At 36.9% G+C, this 15,887-nt stretch overlaps 1 protein-coding gene across 4 annotated transcripts in view; it reads left to right on the plus strand.

Annotated features, from left to right (window-relative positions):
* LOC149792955 (uncharacterized) overlaps positions 1 to 15,273 on the plus strand; it is a 29,881-nt gene extending 14,608 nt beyond the window's left edge. For all 4 annotated transcript variants that reach the window (XM_089966821.1, XM_089966822.1, XM_089966823.1 and 1 more), the window contains exon 2: positions 6,302 to 15,273. In XM_089966821.1, coding sequence (XP_089822947.1) covers positions 6,743 to 8,401 — 1,659 coding nt within the window. In that variant the 5' untranslated portion in view covers positions 6,302 to 6,742 and the 3' untranslated portion in view covers positions 8,402 to 15,273. The remainder of the gene's footprint in view (positions 1 to 6,301) is intronic.
* Positions 15,274 to 15,887: the final 614 nt, after the last annotated feature.

Below are 15,887 nucleotides of genomic sequence, written 5' to 3' on the forward strand. Positions count from 1 at the left end.
GTTTTGAAACAATATTTCCAGCTCTTGCATTGCTCATTCAGTAAAATTCTTATTTTCGAATATTTTCTGTTCATCTTCTACCCCGGATCTTCAGTCCTACGCACACTCTGGCGGAGCCATCAAATTTAACAGGAAGACAGTTTTGGGTGGTGGTGGGCAGGTGGTGGGGGTAATCTCCAAAACTTTTTTTTAAGTAAACTCTTACCGGATTAACTTTATATTTAGAAAATAATATCATTGCGACTCTTGCTGACATAATCGTCCCCTGGGAGTTGGTGGGGGGTGATGGCGACAAAACTTGTAACGGGGACCCATTATGGTTATATTTCTGGCTACAGTTCTTTCAGTACCTACATGTTCATAGCCCCTACACCAATTCATTTGACATTAGGAATATAACAACATCGCATACTCTCCTTCTCTCGTTATCACTCGTTTCCCCTAATTTTGCCTTTGTATGGGGTCATGGAAACACCAATTAAATTAGTGACACATTTTGGTTAAAGGGTTTTATCTCGCTTCTTTCCCAAAAATTGTTTCTCATTAATCCCTTACCCGAATCCCTGATTTCCTTCGTAAGTGGAATATACTATCATCACGTGCTCCCCTTCAATCAGTACCACTTTTGTCCCCTATTTCTGATCCTGACAGGGGGCAGTGGAGTCAAGAATTACGTTAAGGACACATTTTGGCTGCAGTTTTTTCGTGAATTGTTTCGATAATCTCTTACCCAATTCACTTTACAAATTTGAAATAAAAAATCACGTGCTCCCCGTCTCTCAGTAGTGCATTTGAGTTGGGCCACGTGGTCAAAAAGTATTCTGGAGACTTATTTTAATCACAACGTTTCTTAACATATATTTCTATAACCCAAGTAGTATAAATTTTACTACTCTGTGTCTCCGGTTGAGGTCACGGGATCACGCAGTACATGCATTATATTATTTCTTAAATATTTTACCTTTTGTTGTTTTTTTGTTTGTTGTTATTTTCTGTCACATATATTTTTAAAATTACTTTACCCAGTTCACTTTATACTGAGAGTGTATTAACATATATTTATCATCCTCCCTTGACCACATCTACGCCTGGGTCAATTCTACCACTTCTGCACCTGTGTCAAATCAACCAGCGGGGCCACGGAGTTAAAGTGTAAAACCAGCTAATAAGTTTGAATTACATCTCCATGTTTTAATAAGCGTTTACTCAATTCATGTCAAATTTGGAATATTACATGATCCCAAACTTCCCTTTTTCTCGATACTGCTGTTCTCACTTGAGTCACGCTATTGGATGGGGCAGTGGTGTTAAGACACGTTTATTTTTTTTTTTTTATTTATAATACTTACTTAACTCACTTCATATTTGTTATTTTCTATTATCAAGTATTTCCTTTCTTCTTATTGTTGTTTCATGGCTTTTGTATCTGTCTTGTGGCTCACTGGGTCGAGTTATAGAACACTGTGTAAAGTTTTTGTTACGAATTTGTTTAAATGCAGTCTCACCCACTTCAATGCATATTTAGAATTTAATTTCAAAACCCGCTAACTTGCCATACCGGGCTACGTTCCTCGACGGACCCGTATGGTCCATCATTTTTTATTTCAGTAGTTTTTGATCCAATTTACACTGTATCTTGAATGGAAGATAAAGCAACACATCTTATATTACCGTGCAATCAGCAGCATTCCATCTCTTGAATCAAGTCCCTTTAGTATGTGGACAGCTGTTGAATCGAGTCCCTTTAATACACGGACAGTTAATCTTGGGGATATGCTATGTATTTCACATGACACATCTTTGTTATACATTTCAAATTCCATTTACACTTGCTATTCCATAAAGTCATGGCATTGACCCAGTGCCCCCGGATGTGTAGCTGAGGGCGCCGTCGTAAATATATATATATATATATATATATATATATATATATATATATATATATATATATATATATATATATATATATATATATATATATATATATATATATATATATATATATAAATGTGTATGTGTGTGTGTGTGTGTGTGTGCTGTTGAGATTTTCGCAGTACCTCACCGTCACCATTGTGTAACGAGAACAATTCTTCGTCATGTTGGGGGTGGGGGTGGATGAGGCAATTTGGTAACTAAAACAAAGACTGTTATCAGTAGCAAAGTACGGCGGAAAAAAAAAATAATGCACGCGGGTGCTTCAAACCCACGCGCCACCGCAGCATTGATCCGAAATGGCCGTCCCGACATTGTTTAATTGATATACTTTTTTGTCAGAATATATATATATATATTTGCAGTTGAAATTTTGAATAACTGCTATAAACGGGGTTTAATTATATGTGCATCAAGTAGCACGTTCATTTCGTTTTGTGAAATACTTTGTTTTGCAACCGAAAGGCGCTTTAGGACTCACGGTACTAATTCAGTTCCCATAGTAAACCTCTGCAAACCCCATGATATTAAAAATTCAATAACTTTTAAATTTTTTTAGTGCTCATGATCAAATCTATATTTATCAGTATAGATGAAACCTGGATGTCAGCTTCTGTGTAAAGGAAAGGATATGAGCCGCGGCATATTCTGGCCCTGCATGTGTTTGAAACATGTGCTTTCAATTTAGCACCAAGGTGCTAATTTTAGTAATGAGTGTTCAAAACTCAAGACTGCTAAAGGACTGAAATTTCATCAATAAAACAGTCTGTATTTTCTTTTTCCACTTACAACTAGGATCAACTCTCAAAAGATTCTTTTTCCTAAAACATAACTTACATTATTAACCAATCCTGTTCAGCTAAACCATTATATACTCTATTTCATGTTCACCCACTTCCAGGCTGCTTTCCATTTTTCCATATCATTAGTACCGTGTGTCCTTTACGCCTTCAATCGCTTGGGGGCCATTCTGTGTTTGTGTTTGATCGATATCAATGTGCAATTGTTCCAAAGTTTAATATCGCGTTGTAAAAGAAGATAGTGGACCTCTTGAGAAAATGACGTGTATAATTTATTTTATTTATTTATCTTTCGCTTTTGTTTTTATTTTTATGAGACAGATTCCCTTAATTAGTATAAACTGTGAACGAAAACCTTGCGTCATTATAGTGAAAATAATATATCAAATTAGTGGTAATATTCGTACAATATTTTATGCGCATGCTTGGTAGATGGAGAGAAAGATTTATTATTCATTCCAAAACATAATCAGCTTGTTGCTAAAATAGAAAACGAAAAATTTGTTTTCATAAATTTCACGAACACGTGAAAAACAAGAAGAAGGTAACGACGTTGCTTTGTGGTCATGGTTTTGTTTGTCAAGAAAATGTCTTTTCTTTATGTGCAACAGTAATCATCAATTGCATTTGTATTTGATTCATTTCGGTGGTGTAACCAGAAATCATCAATTACATTTGCATTTGATCCACATCGCACGTGTCGCCAGTAATCATCATTTACATTTGCATTTGATCTATTTCGCACGTTTCGCCAGTAATCATCATTTACATTTGCATTTGATCCACTTCGCACATGTCGCCACTAATCATCATTTACATTCGCATTTGATCTATTTCGCACCTGAAGCCAGTAATCATCAATTAAATTTGCATTTCGGAGGTGTAACCAATAATCATCAATTGGATTTGTATTTGATCCATTTCGCAGGTCTAACCGGTAGTCATCTATTACATTTGCATTTGATCCATTTAGTTTGCATTGTCAATGCACAGATTTCTGTCGAGAGTTATGCACAAATTTTCAGATATATTTATCCTCTCTTTCTATCACTTGGATAAGTAGTTCGTGTTGCTGCTTCGTGAAAATAGCAGCGGTTCCTTCTTGCTTTAGCATCCCACTCTGATGATTCATCCGTTGATAACAACATCATATCAGACTCGAGTAAAACGATCATGTTCGAATCCCTGAAGTCAGATTAATTTTCGTGTTTTTGAGCATAGTGAATCATTATGGTTGACATCACGTCATCTCTCTAGCAAACTACATGCCAATGGCAGAGCTAAATCAGTTTGTCCATCCAGTGTTTGTAATTTTCGATATGCAGGTGTAGCAGTCATCAGGTGTTCACGTATCCCATGGGTAACGAGTCGATTTCTTGGACACAGTTACGTAGCAACAGCCCAGGTAATCTCAACAACTGCTGGTCGAGGGGTGGTAGGGCGGCTAAACGTCCCATGAAACACCCTATTTTTATTAGGAGGGGGCCCTAGAATTAAGTTTTGGGAGCTGGGGGAGGGCGCATAATTCCTTGCTGCTCCACTGCTAGGAAATTTCTCAGGACAGGACGTATAATCTATGAACTTGTATCTTGGGACTTGTACACTAAAATCGATGTTCCCTTGTGTTTTGTTTAAGCGGTGAGAGTGACATTTTACAAATACACCGTGGACACCAAGGTTTTGTCCGCTAAATTGTTTCGTGTTGTCAAAATAAACGAAAGGACCTCGTGCAGACTGGGTTGGAAAGTTGATAATACCAGGTGACCGGAAATTTTGGGCTAAAACGTCAAAAGCGTAATGCTCGCCATGTATTAATACTCTGCAGGTTCCAGGCATTTCTTAGTGTCAGTAATTACCTTGCTAACGATGAATTTCAGCTGGCTTATTGTACATAAAACTTCTTGAAATAGTCCCAGGATACGCGTATCGTCAGAGTCTTCTGAATGTGCTGCTTCGTGCAACTGAAATGGCCCTCGTGTAACATTCATTATACTAAGTCCCTGTGTGTGAATTACTGCTTTCAGTATTTTCATAGATCGTTTGCCTCGTCGCTTTTCTAACATGCCCTCCTTTAAGGCAGACAAACAGATCTAAATATCTCTGTTAATATCAGAAAATAAAAGAAAGATCATCAGATTTTATGAATAACTGCATTGCTGTCGGTTTGCCAATGCATTGTCTAAGAATTCAATTAATTTTCCTTTAACACTACTTTGGCTCCATCGATTGCTCGGGATTTCTGTGACGAACCGTCTGTGATTACTCGTATAAATCTAATTAAAAGTCGGTTTTATTAGACCCTAACCTATAGAACATCGACAGTAGGAGTGGAAAAATAATTTAACTGTCTGACTATCACAAGCTGAATGGCTGCAATTCAATTGTCTTGTCAAAGATTGAAATACACTGAATAAAGTAGCAGGAAGTTTTTGCAGCAATCAGGCACACATTATTATCTTCCCATCCATCCATCTATCCACATATATGCATGCATGCATACATACATACATACATACATACATACATACATACATACATACATACATACATACATTCATCCATCCATCCATCCATCCATCCATCCACATACATGCATGAATACATACATACATGTATTCATGCATACATACATACATACATACATACATACATACATACATTCTTACATACATACATACATACATACATACATACATATACATGCATGCATACATACATGCATGTATTCATGCATACATACATACATACATACATACATACATACATACATACATGCATACATTCATCCATCCATCCACATACATGCATGCATACATACATGTATTCATGCATACATACATACATACATGCATATATACATTCATCCATCCATCCATCCATCCATCCACATACATGCATGCATACATACATGTATTCATGCATACATACATACATACATACATACATACATACATACATATATACATTCTTACATACATACATATATACATACATACATACATGCATACATACATACATACATACATACATTCTTACTTACATACATGCATACATATACATGCATGCATACATACATGCATGTATTCATGCATACATACATACATACATACATACATACATACATACATACATACATACATACATACATGCATGCATACATACATGTATTCATGCATACATACATACATACATACATACATACATACATACATACAGGGCAGTCAGACCAAGCATTCTGTTGTTATATATTAATAACATGTTCGACCTCATGCTACATCGAAATTCATCTTGATCAGTCACACAAATATGTTCATACTACGTCAAAATTCACCTTTATCGATATGTTCATGCTACGTCAAAATTCATCTTTATCGATATGTTCATGCTACGTCAAAATTCTTCTTTATCGATATGTTCATGCTACGTCAAAATTCATCTTTATCGATATGCTCATGCTACGTCAAAAATTCATCTTTATCGAGTACGCAAACTGATTCATGCTTCTTGGTGTCTTATCGTTTGATTTCCGTATGCATCGTACTAAGGACATGTTTCATCTTTATTTTCAGACTGAAACCTGGCAAGTTCATGAAGACGGGAGATCTATGATCAGCCGACATCTCTAAACCCTTTGGTTTAAGCAGTCAACATTATTCGCATAAATATCAAGAGAGGCGCCCCAAATTAGCCTAAGGAAATAAAGTCCGGCAATTCTGTGGATTCATTTGCAAGGCTTCGGTGATAAATAAGCTCCCTAGATTTGCAGTAATTTCTGACGATTCGAATGCTGGATGAGAACGATATCGCTATTGATTTTATTGTTGTAAGACATAAGCCTGTTTGACTTAAGCGCCAACTTTGTGTAGTATTTACGGTCTACGATTCAACGTTTATCACTGCGACCAAACGAGGCGCTCAAAGCTTAAGCACTGTCACAATTATACTGACATTAACTATCGGCGGAAACAGTGAATAATCTGCTAGTGACACTGGGTTTTAGCAGTGCAAACATGGTTTCGGGTCTAGGCGTTCACAGACAACAATTCGACTTTCTAAGCTGGATTTTTGCCTTCCTTTTATGGAATGTGCTGATAGTGTCTCAGTCTTCGGGAGAAGAGCCATGCATCATCAAAGGCAAGATCTTCACACATTTGAACTGGTATGGCTTCTTAATGCAGAAGACATTCCATGAAAATTTAGCCAAAATACAATACCAGATATCCTACCCAGTATCGGAGTGCTGCCCTAGTTTGTTAATTTACTACGACGGTCAGATAGACAAGCTGAAGCCAGAAATGTCATGTGAGGAAAGGCGGGCCATTTTGCCCGCAAATAACAATCAAGTAATACCTTTGTCTCCCACCAACGGAACGGTCGGTTGCAAAGTTTGGACAGAATCAGACGAACCTCTGTATGTATGTATTGGTGAAAGGACATTCAAGTCAAGTGGCCCTCGTATGTGGTACATTGTTGCAAGTAAATGTGATTCATCCACGCCACTCAGTTTAAATTATTTTTTTAATATAAGTGGTTATTACGGCGAATGTGAAACCGACCCTCTTGCAAACGTATATGTTCCACCTCTCACAACTAAATCAGACTCATCTTCACAACACGACACTATGACTTACGCTGCCATTGCTCTGGGTATTATAGCTGGTGTTTCTATCATTGTTGCGATTGTTTTCGGGATCTTGTATTATCTGAACAGAAAACGAAATAGCAAACAAAAAACGACTGGTTCTGTAACTTCGAGCCAAGCAACCATGACTCAAGATATATTCTACGTGAACCCGTCCCTCTCAGATCGGGAGCACTCTGACTGCCAATACAGTCGTTCAAGCTCTGAAAATTACTATGAAGTTATACCAGATAGACGAAGCTATGAGAGCATTAACACCCAACTAGCTCTTGCTGGACATGCACCGCGAGGGGTTAATATATCAACAGTTCCAAGAGAACATAGGTCAAGGTTTCCATCCTATATTTTCGAAGACTACCCTCCTCCACCTTATCAACCGCCTCACCAGCTTCATGGACTGATTGCAGGAGGTGGCCATCATCTGACTTCGACATCTTCCAATCATCATATGGCACACTCTGGAAATGGCGGACTCCACCAGACACAAAGTGTAGCGTCCGGAGCTAGCCAGGCCATACAGGCTCTTAATTCACAAGCAGGTCAACACCATCATCAGGTATCTTCTTCCAGCCACCAAATGCAAGTTCTGAATAATGGGCATCACCAGTCTCACGGGTCAATAGGTCGTCATCAGTCCCAGGGTTCAACAAGTCACCATCAGTCCCAAGGGTCTGCATCAGGACATCAGCTGCAGACAACCAATGGGTCCACTCAGACAGGTTCGCAGACTACGCCGACGAACTCCCGACTTCAAGCACCAAGTTCCGCTGGCAGTTCACTTCATACGGCAAACCAGTCTTCGCCTAGTACTAGTCACGATACTGCGTACCAAACAACAAACCTGGCTCATCTTCAAAATGGAGGCCCACCACAGGGACCAAGACCTCAGGGCAACCAATCTGTGCTTCAGCTACAAAATGGGGGACAGACTCATATTGCAGGGGTTAGATATCCCTTGCATAACACAAACAATGCTAAACTATTGCATCATGCTTACAGAATTCAGCAGTTTGAGACGACAGCTTGATGTGATCTGAAATTAGATTTTTGGCATGCACCAAAAGTGCAAACTTTCAAATTGGAAAAGCTGTGAAGCCCGCAAAATTAAACCATGCATCGCGCTTTTTTGAAACATACTATATGAAAGCGTGCTATTTATTTCTGAATGGCTTTACAAGGACTAGACATGACCAAAGGAAAACTTGTATCTGTTTGTGTTGAACACAGTTTTCTGCGGCTGAAATTGTTCTCTCATGTAACGATGCCTCTGGATCAGCTTCGTGATCTAAAGGTGGCTGAAAGCGACATTGCACGCATTATTTTAAGATTTAACGTGTGAGTGCATTCATCGTCCTGGAGGGCGTTTATAGATTGGTGAAATTATGACTGCTACTCACACACAACGCATTATTCTGTTAGAGCACAGCAAACAAAAGCACACGGTGAAATGTCTTTGGTAGTGGACCAAAAACATATTGGCCCTATGATTTTGCAACTTAGTGAGAGTGTGTGTGTGGGTTCGATTCACAGATTCACAGATTTGAGACATAATACGGTTGTGCACCAACAAAACACAAGTGCAGTTGTGAATTCAATGGAAAGAAAGGGAATTGTGCAAGGTTTCAATTCTAGTCTCTAATTAAATTTTCAGACCAGAGTGTATAACTGATAATACAAGTGGTGATATTAACTAAGGAGATTTTATGTGCTATGATGCATTAATGTGGAAAAAACTTATACATTTGAATGGCTGTGCAAACTATTTCGATGTTGAACGTTAACAAGAGCACCGAGATTCTTGCCTTTGTTGCATACACATTATTTTTGGAATACAGAATCTTAAGTTTGAATGAAATTTCAAGACATCTTATACTGTGACATTGTTCAAGTTCGATTTGGAACAGATGGTAAGGGGTTCATACTTCCATATGTGTGAATTCACAGGATGTGTTACAAGTAATTTTCAAAAGTGATATTTGCCGAGTTTCGACTGCGAACGATTTTTAGAACTAAATGTCAAATATTCACATTTGTACGACAGCCTCTGACTCTGTAGCCATTGTACGTTATACGTTTTTTGAGCTCCCTAAACAAGAATGACACTCAGTGAAGAAAATGTAATTGCAAAACTGGAGCCTGTTTTAGTTTGGTAATATTATGTAATTGCAAAGCTGGAACCTTGTTTTAATTTGGTTATATTACGTAATCAGAACCTTGAAAAGAACATTGTTGACCTAAAACCTGGCTGAAACGATACCTGTCCTTTGTTTGCAAGTACATATTTTGCAACATTTAATTTTCACGTACCTTGAGGTACTTTTAATACACGCATATTCAAAAATATTTAAATTTAAAAAGATTTAAATGTCATGCCACAAATATGTAGAAAAATCGTAATTATTTAAACAGCTGTTGTACTAGGTTCCTACAAAAGAAAATCCAGTAGTAACCATAGTAACTAAAGTTTGTCGGTAATCACATCACATGCCTGTTTTTAGTTGTACTTGTTGAAGATCAGCAGAGTTGATGCGATGGGACAACGTCTGTCGTCCGTCAGCAGTTGTAAATTATCGCTACATCTCCTAATCTACGAGAAGGAAAGTCACGAAACTTAGCATACAATTTCATTTTGAATTCTATTTGGTACTAAATAAAAATGGCGCCCCGTAAAAATCCAAAATAGTCACCATCTTGAAAATCTTATTATTGCTATATCTGTTGAATGGATAGTCATGTGGACACAAAGTGTTGACTAAAATCGATATTGCTTTTGAAAGCATACTCAAATCAATTATTGATTTTCACTAGAAGACTTGTGAATCGTAGATTGTCCTCATGGAAAGTGTACCTGTCTGGCTTCTGATATAGTCTCCGTAGTGTATTCACTAAAAGACCTTTATGATACATGGATAGTCCGAAATGAACCTGACATTTAATGTGGCCATCTAGGTGGCCATCTTGAGAACCTAATCGCTATACGAACGGATGTTCATACTGTAATGAGTTTTCACCCAAAGACTTCTTATGATATTTAGCTGATCCTGAATATAAAAATCCCAAATATGATCCCCAGTATGGCCGACAATATCGCGTTATCGTCAGACTCATATTATGAGTATTTCTGGCTTGATGGAGATAACGACATGACTTGATCGGAATAGCGACATGTGGTTTTCACGAGACACTTATTGCGATATGTACTTGGTTCTAAAATGAAATATGTTGCCCTAAGCTAAATGGATGCTGGGACGGTCATCTTGAAAATATTCACATTGACGCTTCTCCTAAGGGTTAGTTAAGTGGGCGTCCGAACATAGGGCGAAGGTGGGGTGCACTTGCCCTTCACCTCGGATTTCACCCCATATCATACTTTGGACTACGTCCGTAGAACTTAATGGCTGACCATTACATGTTTACCCCTCCCAAAAAATTAGTTTTGTGGGCGCCCCTGGTTAGTTCTGTTGACAAGGGCTTTCTTCAAAAACACCATAAAAATGTGTGGCAGGTCCTGAATTAAAAATGGTGCTTGTCTGATCTCGAGGATGTGAATTTCATCCAAAAAATTACATTATCGTTCACCTGTTGAACGAATGGTGGCAACGACATGGAAGTTTGCTAAAAGATTACTTGTAATATGTAACTGGTGCTGAAGGAATATGGTACTGCTCTGACCACCAGCGTGCAAACGCTACTGTACTCAAGTTTGAAAACCACACCTCGTAGATTTTAGGGTCAAGTCAGAGGCAAATACATGTATCTATATTCTGCATCGAGCTTATAAACAACATCGACTTGTACTTGTGCAAATATTTGGGCTAGTGTTTATGTATTCTCAATAAACAATTTGATAGTCAACACTCTTTGATTTCCAGGTAAATGGGCTTGATATTTGGCTAAAGGCTATGGTAATCCACATATAACAAAATATTCTTGTTGTTAAATTTTGGTTGGAATTTACTATTATATCTGAGATTACAGTTAAAAGCAGGTGAAGAAACTGGCTTATGAATTCCTGTTATTTCATTCCGGAGAGTTAAGCACCAGTCCTTGTGAGACACTCAGTCACTCGTGTTACAGTGGACAATGAGGGAAAGATCAATAGATAGAGTAAGATCACCTTCTAACAACTGGGGACCAGTGGCTATTTTGGATACTTTTTGAGGGAATATATTTTATATCGTGATATATATTGGAAGTTTCAGAAATTATTTTGCTAACAATGCTATAAGATAAAGTTCGAACAAAGCATATTTAATAGTTTGTAATTCGTTTCTCTATCAATATATTTTTTTATAGTTACATAAACGATGTTAGTTTTAATTTGACCTCGAATTCTATCCAACATCTTTAAATTGTGATGTTTAATTTAATAGTACCGCCTCTCAGTCGGCGTCATTTTCGCATCATCCTATTTCCTGCTTGTTTTTCGGAGTTTTATCGAAAATTAATGAGGCAAGATGGACAGAGTACTTCCGGCCATGCCATCCATGCAGGGCACATTGTGCCTTAATACTGCTTCTTTTCAAATGTAACCACAAAACTTTGAAGTTGATTTTCTGTGGACGTATAAATATTGTGTTGATACTAATTTCATTAATATCATTGTGTTCATGTATTTCTGCTTTCAAAATTGGATAGAAAGTATGCACTTGTAAATGCTTCGTGTAAAAGTAAGAAATGCTGACAGTGTGTTGTAGTTACTGCCAAATAGCGGAGCAGTTTTACAATTAAAAATGTATTATCGCGCTTCCAGTGACCTTATATAAAATTTGCACACGGCTTTATTTGATAGTCAAGGGAAAACACTGACTGAATCAGAAAAATGGCTACTCCGCAGGGTCACATCACATTCATCTGGCACAGTGACTGTGTCACGCAGGAATTGTTACAAAATAATAAAAAGTGGAATTTCAAAATATCCCTAACATGGCACAAATTGATTGTTTCCGAGGTTGTTTTTTGTGTTGTTGTATAATTTAAGCTCCATGATAGTGCACGCAGCTGTAGTTTTGAAATTACAATTTGGTGCGTTCTTAATAACCAATGTAACTATGCACACTGTGCCGTAGAATAAATAATACATGTACTATTTTCATTTCAAGTGCACTTCATCAATTACAATTATTAATTTATCACAAAGCCTTCTTTATTTCCTTATACTGACATGCTCTAAATTTTACTCAAAATTTATCTCAGCTTTAGACTGTGTATACGTTCTTTAAAAACAAACAACATCAACAAGAAACCTCCATGTTTCACAATACTAATGCAAAATGACTTGTGGTGATCTCCTAACAGAAACCTTAAAATTGTTTGACGAACAAAAGCCTGCGAAGAAGGTATTCATTATAAAGGAAGGATAGTTTTTCACGAAGCCCTCCAGATATTTAGTCTTTTAAAAGAAATAGCAGATGTGTTAGGTTCTATAGGCTATAATTTGGTTTAAATGACATCCGAGACAAAGGGACTTTAATAACCTTCACACCAAGGAGTTGTCATTAAAACTATGTGAACTCCCAACGGCTTTAAATAAACTCTAAACCAGCAGGAGATTTTAACAATGGCTGAGAGATTGAACGAAAAGGGGAGACTGATAATTTGCCTGGCATCAAATAGCTATTTTGTTAAGATTCAAAGCAATTTTTCTTTGGGCGTTTTTAGAAAATGTTGGAAGCAAACGTGACTAAAATCTCTAGGTTGTGTGTAACGATAGTGTATAATAGTCTGATCTAGGTCATTAACTTGAGTAAACAGTAAAACTAAAGGACGATCACCATATATCGTGTGGGGTCTTAAATTGGTATCACAAGGGTGTCAGCCAAACATTTACATTACGGGCCGGTGTCTTGACAGAAATTGCATTACACAGCATGATAGCTAAGTTAGGGTCACACTTGATCAACGCAAACTTGACAATATAACCAGTAAGGTAATATTTCATTGCAAACAAAACTTAAGAATTCAGATCGTTTAATGCCATTACATTTGTTCATTTTATTTATTTCCCAACGTTTGACAGGTGTCGTTGTGAACTGGCTTCCAACTGAAATCCCACTCCCACTTGTGTAAACTGTAACTTGTGAAATATTTCACCATTATAAATGATTGCGCAGGTAACAGTAGATCACACATTTTTGCATATAACTTAAATGTTAAACAAAAAATATGCAGACATCCTGTCAATACTGCGTTTGAATTAAACATTCTGGGACGCGATTTTGAACTAGTTCAGAATAACTTGGACGGTTGGACCTTCTCTTTCGTTAGGGTTGAATATACCTGAAGCAGCAGCATTATCAAAAAGAACTAATTTGGTTGATTACGTGTTATACTCAACTCGTCCAAGACGTTTTGAGCGTCATTTCGAGGTGTTGCCCAGCAAACTCAGTTTCTTTTGATTGATTTGGTACTAATCAGACATGATGGATTAAACATTCTCTATTCAATCGATCTTTGACTCGTGTCATTGAATCAATATTAACATCAGAAAGTGATGCATATTGTGTTGACACGAAATCAAAGTTGAAAATTAGCTGTCTTGTTCCTAATCAAAAGGTGAAATACAGTATAGAGACCATGTTAATTATCATCGTGCCTGCAATAATCCACACTCAAATTAAATCAACGTTATGCTCATTTTACTATGAGGGTTCTTGGAACGATCCATATTGTCTAATTTATCTCAATGCAAACAGATCTGGATGGATGGGTGGATGAAATTAATCATTGAATATTAAAAAGTTTAAAACTTACGATAAAACTTATGATAATCACACTTCTTTCTTATTAAATAATTATCAAACCTTTCAATTAGCTAATTGCCAAACCTTTCAATCACAGCCAAAGGACCGCACTATGAGTCTTATTGATTCACTTGAATGCATTCATAAGTCAGCTTGAAATGGTTTATTCTTTTAAACCAAAAAATGGCGCTTGTTTTGAATTGTTTACAAGAAAACTAATAATACCAATCAAATTTGACTGAAAGCATAAGATTAATCAAATTTGACTGAAACCATACGATTAATCAAATTTGACTGAACACATAAACTTAATCAAATTCGACCAAACCCATAAGATTAATCAAATTGGAACGCAACTTTAAAATACTGTTTTTATATCAAACTCTTATTCTTGTGTGACGTAACGCGAATGAACTTCTTTTGTATGCCTTATTAGGTAAAAGTGTCGCATTTTTATAATCGGAAAACATGGTTGGTTGGTTTTTAACTGCAATTTGAACACATTATTGGCTACATTCTTCTTCTTCTTCTTCTTCTTCTTCTTCTTATTATTATTATTATTATTATTATTATTATTATTTTATGCCGATGAAATTGGAGCTAGGCAGGCAGGCAGGGATATACTGGGCGAGTTCCGGGTCCTTTGTAAAAGCAAATGAAGAAAACTTCTTTATAAGCTTTAAATTCAGCCTTATTGTCGGTATGCAGATTGATGTATACAGTCAACTTAATTTGATTCCCAATCTTTTTCAGTTTTTATAACAATTCATCTTGTTGTGTTGAAGGTGACAGACATTAGCGTGTGTAAATGAATAGCATTTGATGTTGTCGTTCGTGAAATTCAGAATGGATTTGTATTTTGTAAATGTAATATTCCTCGGAATAAAATTTAAATTTAGGATGGGCATATAAACTTGTTAATGTATGTTTTAAAAGCTGAATGAAAATAATCGGTACTTTAATTAAGTCATCTAAAGCGTCTGTTAATTACACCCAATCAAAGTGAACGTTATAACAACAAAAAACTAAAACACCCAATCAAAGTGAACGTCATAACAACAAAAAACTGAAACACCCAATCAAAGTGAACGTTATAACAACAAAAAACTAAAAACCCCAATCAAATTCAACGTTATAACAACAAGAAACTAAAACACCCAATCAGAGTGAACGTTAGCACATAAAAAAAATTAAAAAACATATAAAAAATAAAGCACCCCCTAAAACCAGACTAACTTTCGCTTTCTCCGAATTATGCCATATGTAAATTTTGGTGCGTGCGCGCTTGTTCAGGGCACAACCAGAACGAAATAAACAATTCAGAACTACGATCCTTGAAAACAAACGATATTAACGTTACCTGTAACCAGGAGCACACGCACTAATTTTATTACCCATGGGCGAGTAATTTCAGTGGATACTACAACTCAGGTGTAATTAACTTAAGCAGCATGTCCATTTCCATAGCTGGCACTGAAGATGACCATACATATCGAACACACTGAACTCAACGCAATTGGTCTCAAGGCTGTACGTGCTTATATATCGGTCCTGTTCATTTCTTTCAGTGTCCCTGACCAATACGCTTGCATTTCCTGTACACAGAGACAACTTTGGGTTATTTCTTTCGGTCTGAGCAAGTAATGGCATCGTCTTCTTGATGCCAAATCTAAACAGCGCCACGATACACTTTCAACCTGTGTATTTAAATCAAAGGTAACAGTGTCAACTTTCTTTAAAATGCCTCAGTCTTTAAAATGAACTGGTGGG

The sequence above is a fragment of the Sinohyriopsis cumingii genome, chromosome 8, assembly GCF_028554795.1.
Source record: "Sinohyriopsis cumingii isolate HCF-2022 chromosome 8, ASM2855479v2, whole genome shotgun sequence".
NCBI classification, from domain to species: domain Eukaryota; kingdom Metazoa; phylum Mollusca; class Bivalvia; order Unionida; family Unionidae; genus Sinohyriopsis; species Sinohyriopsis cumingii.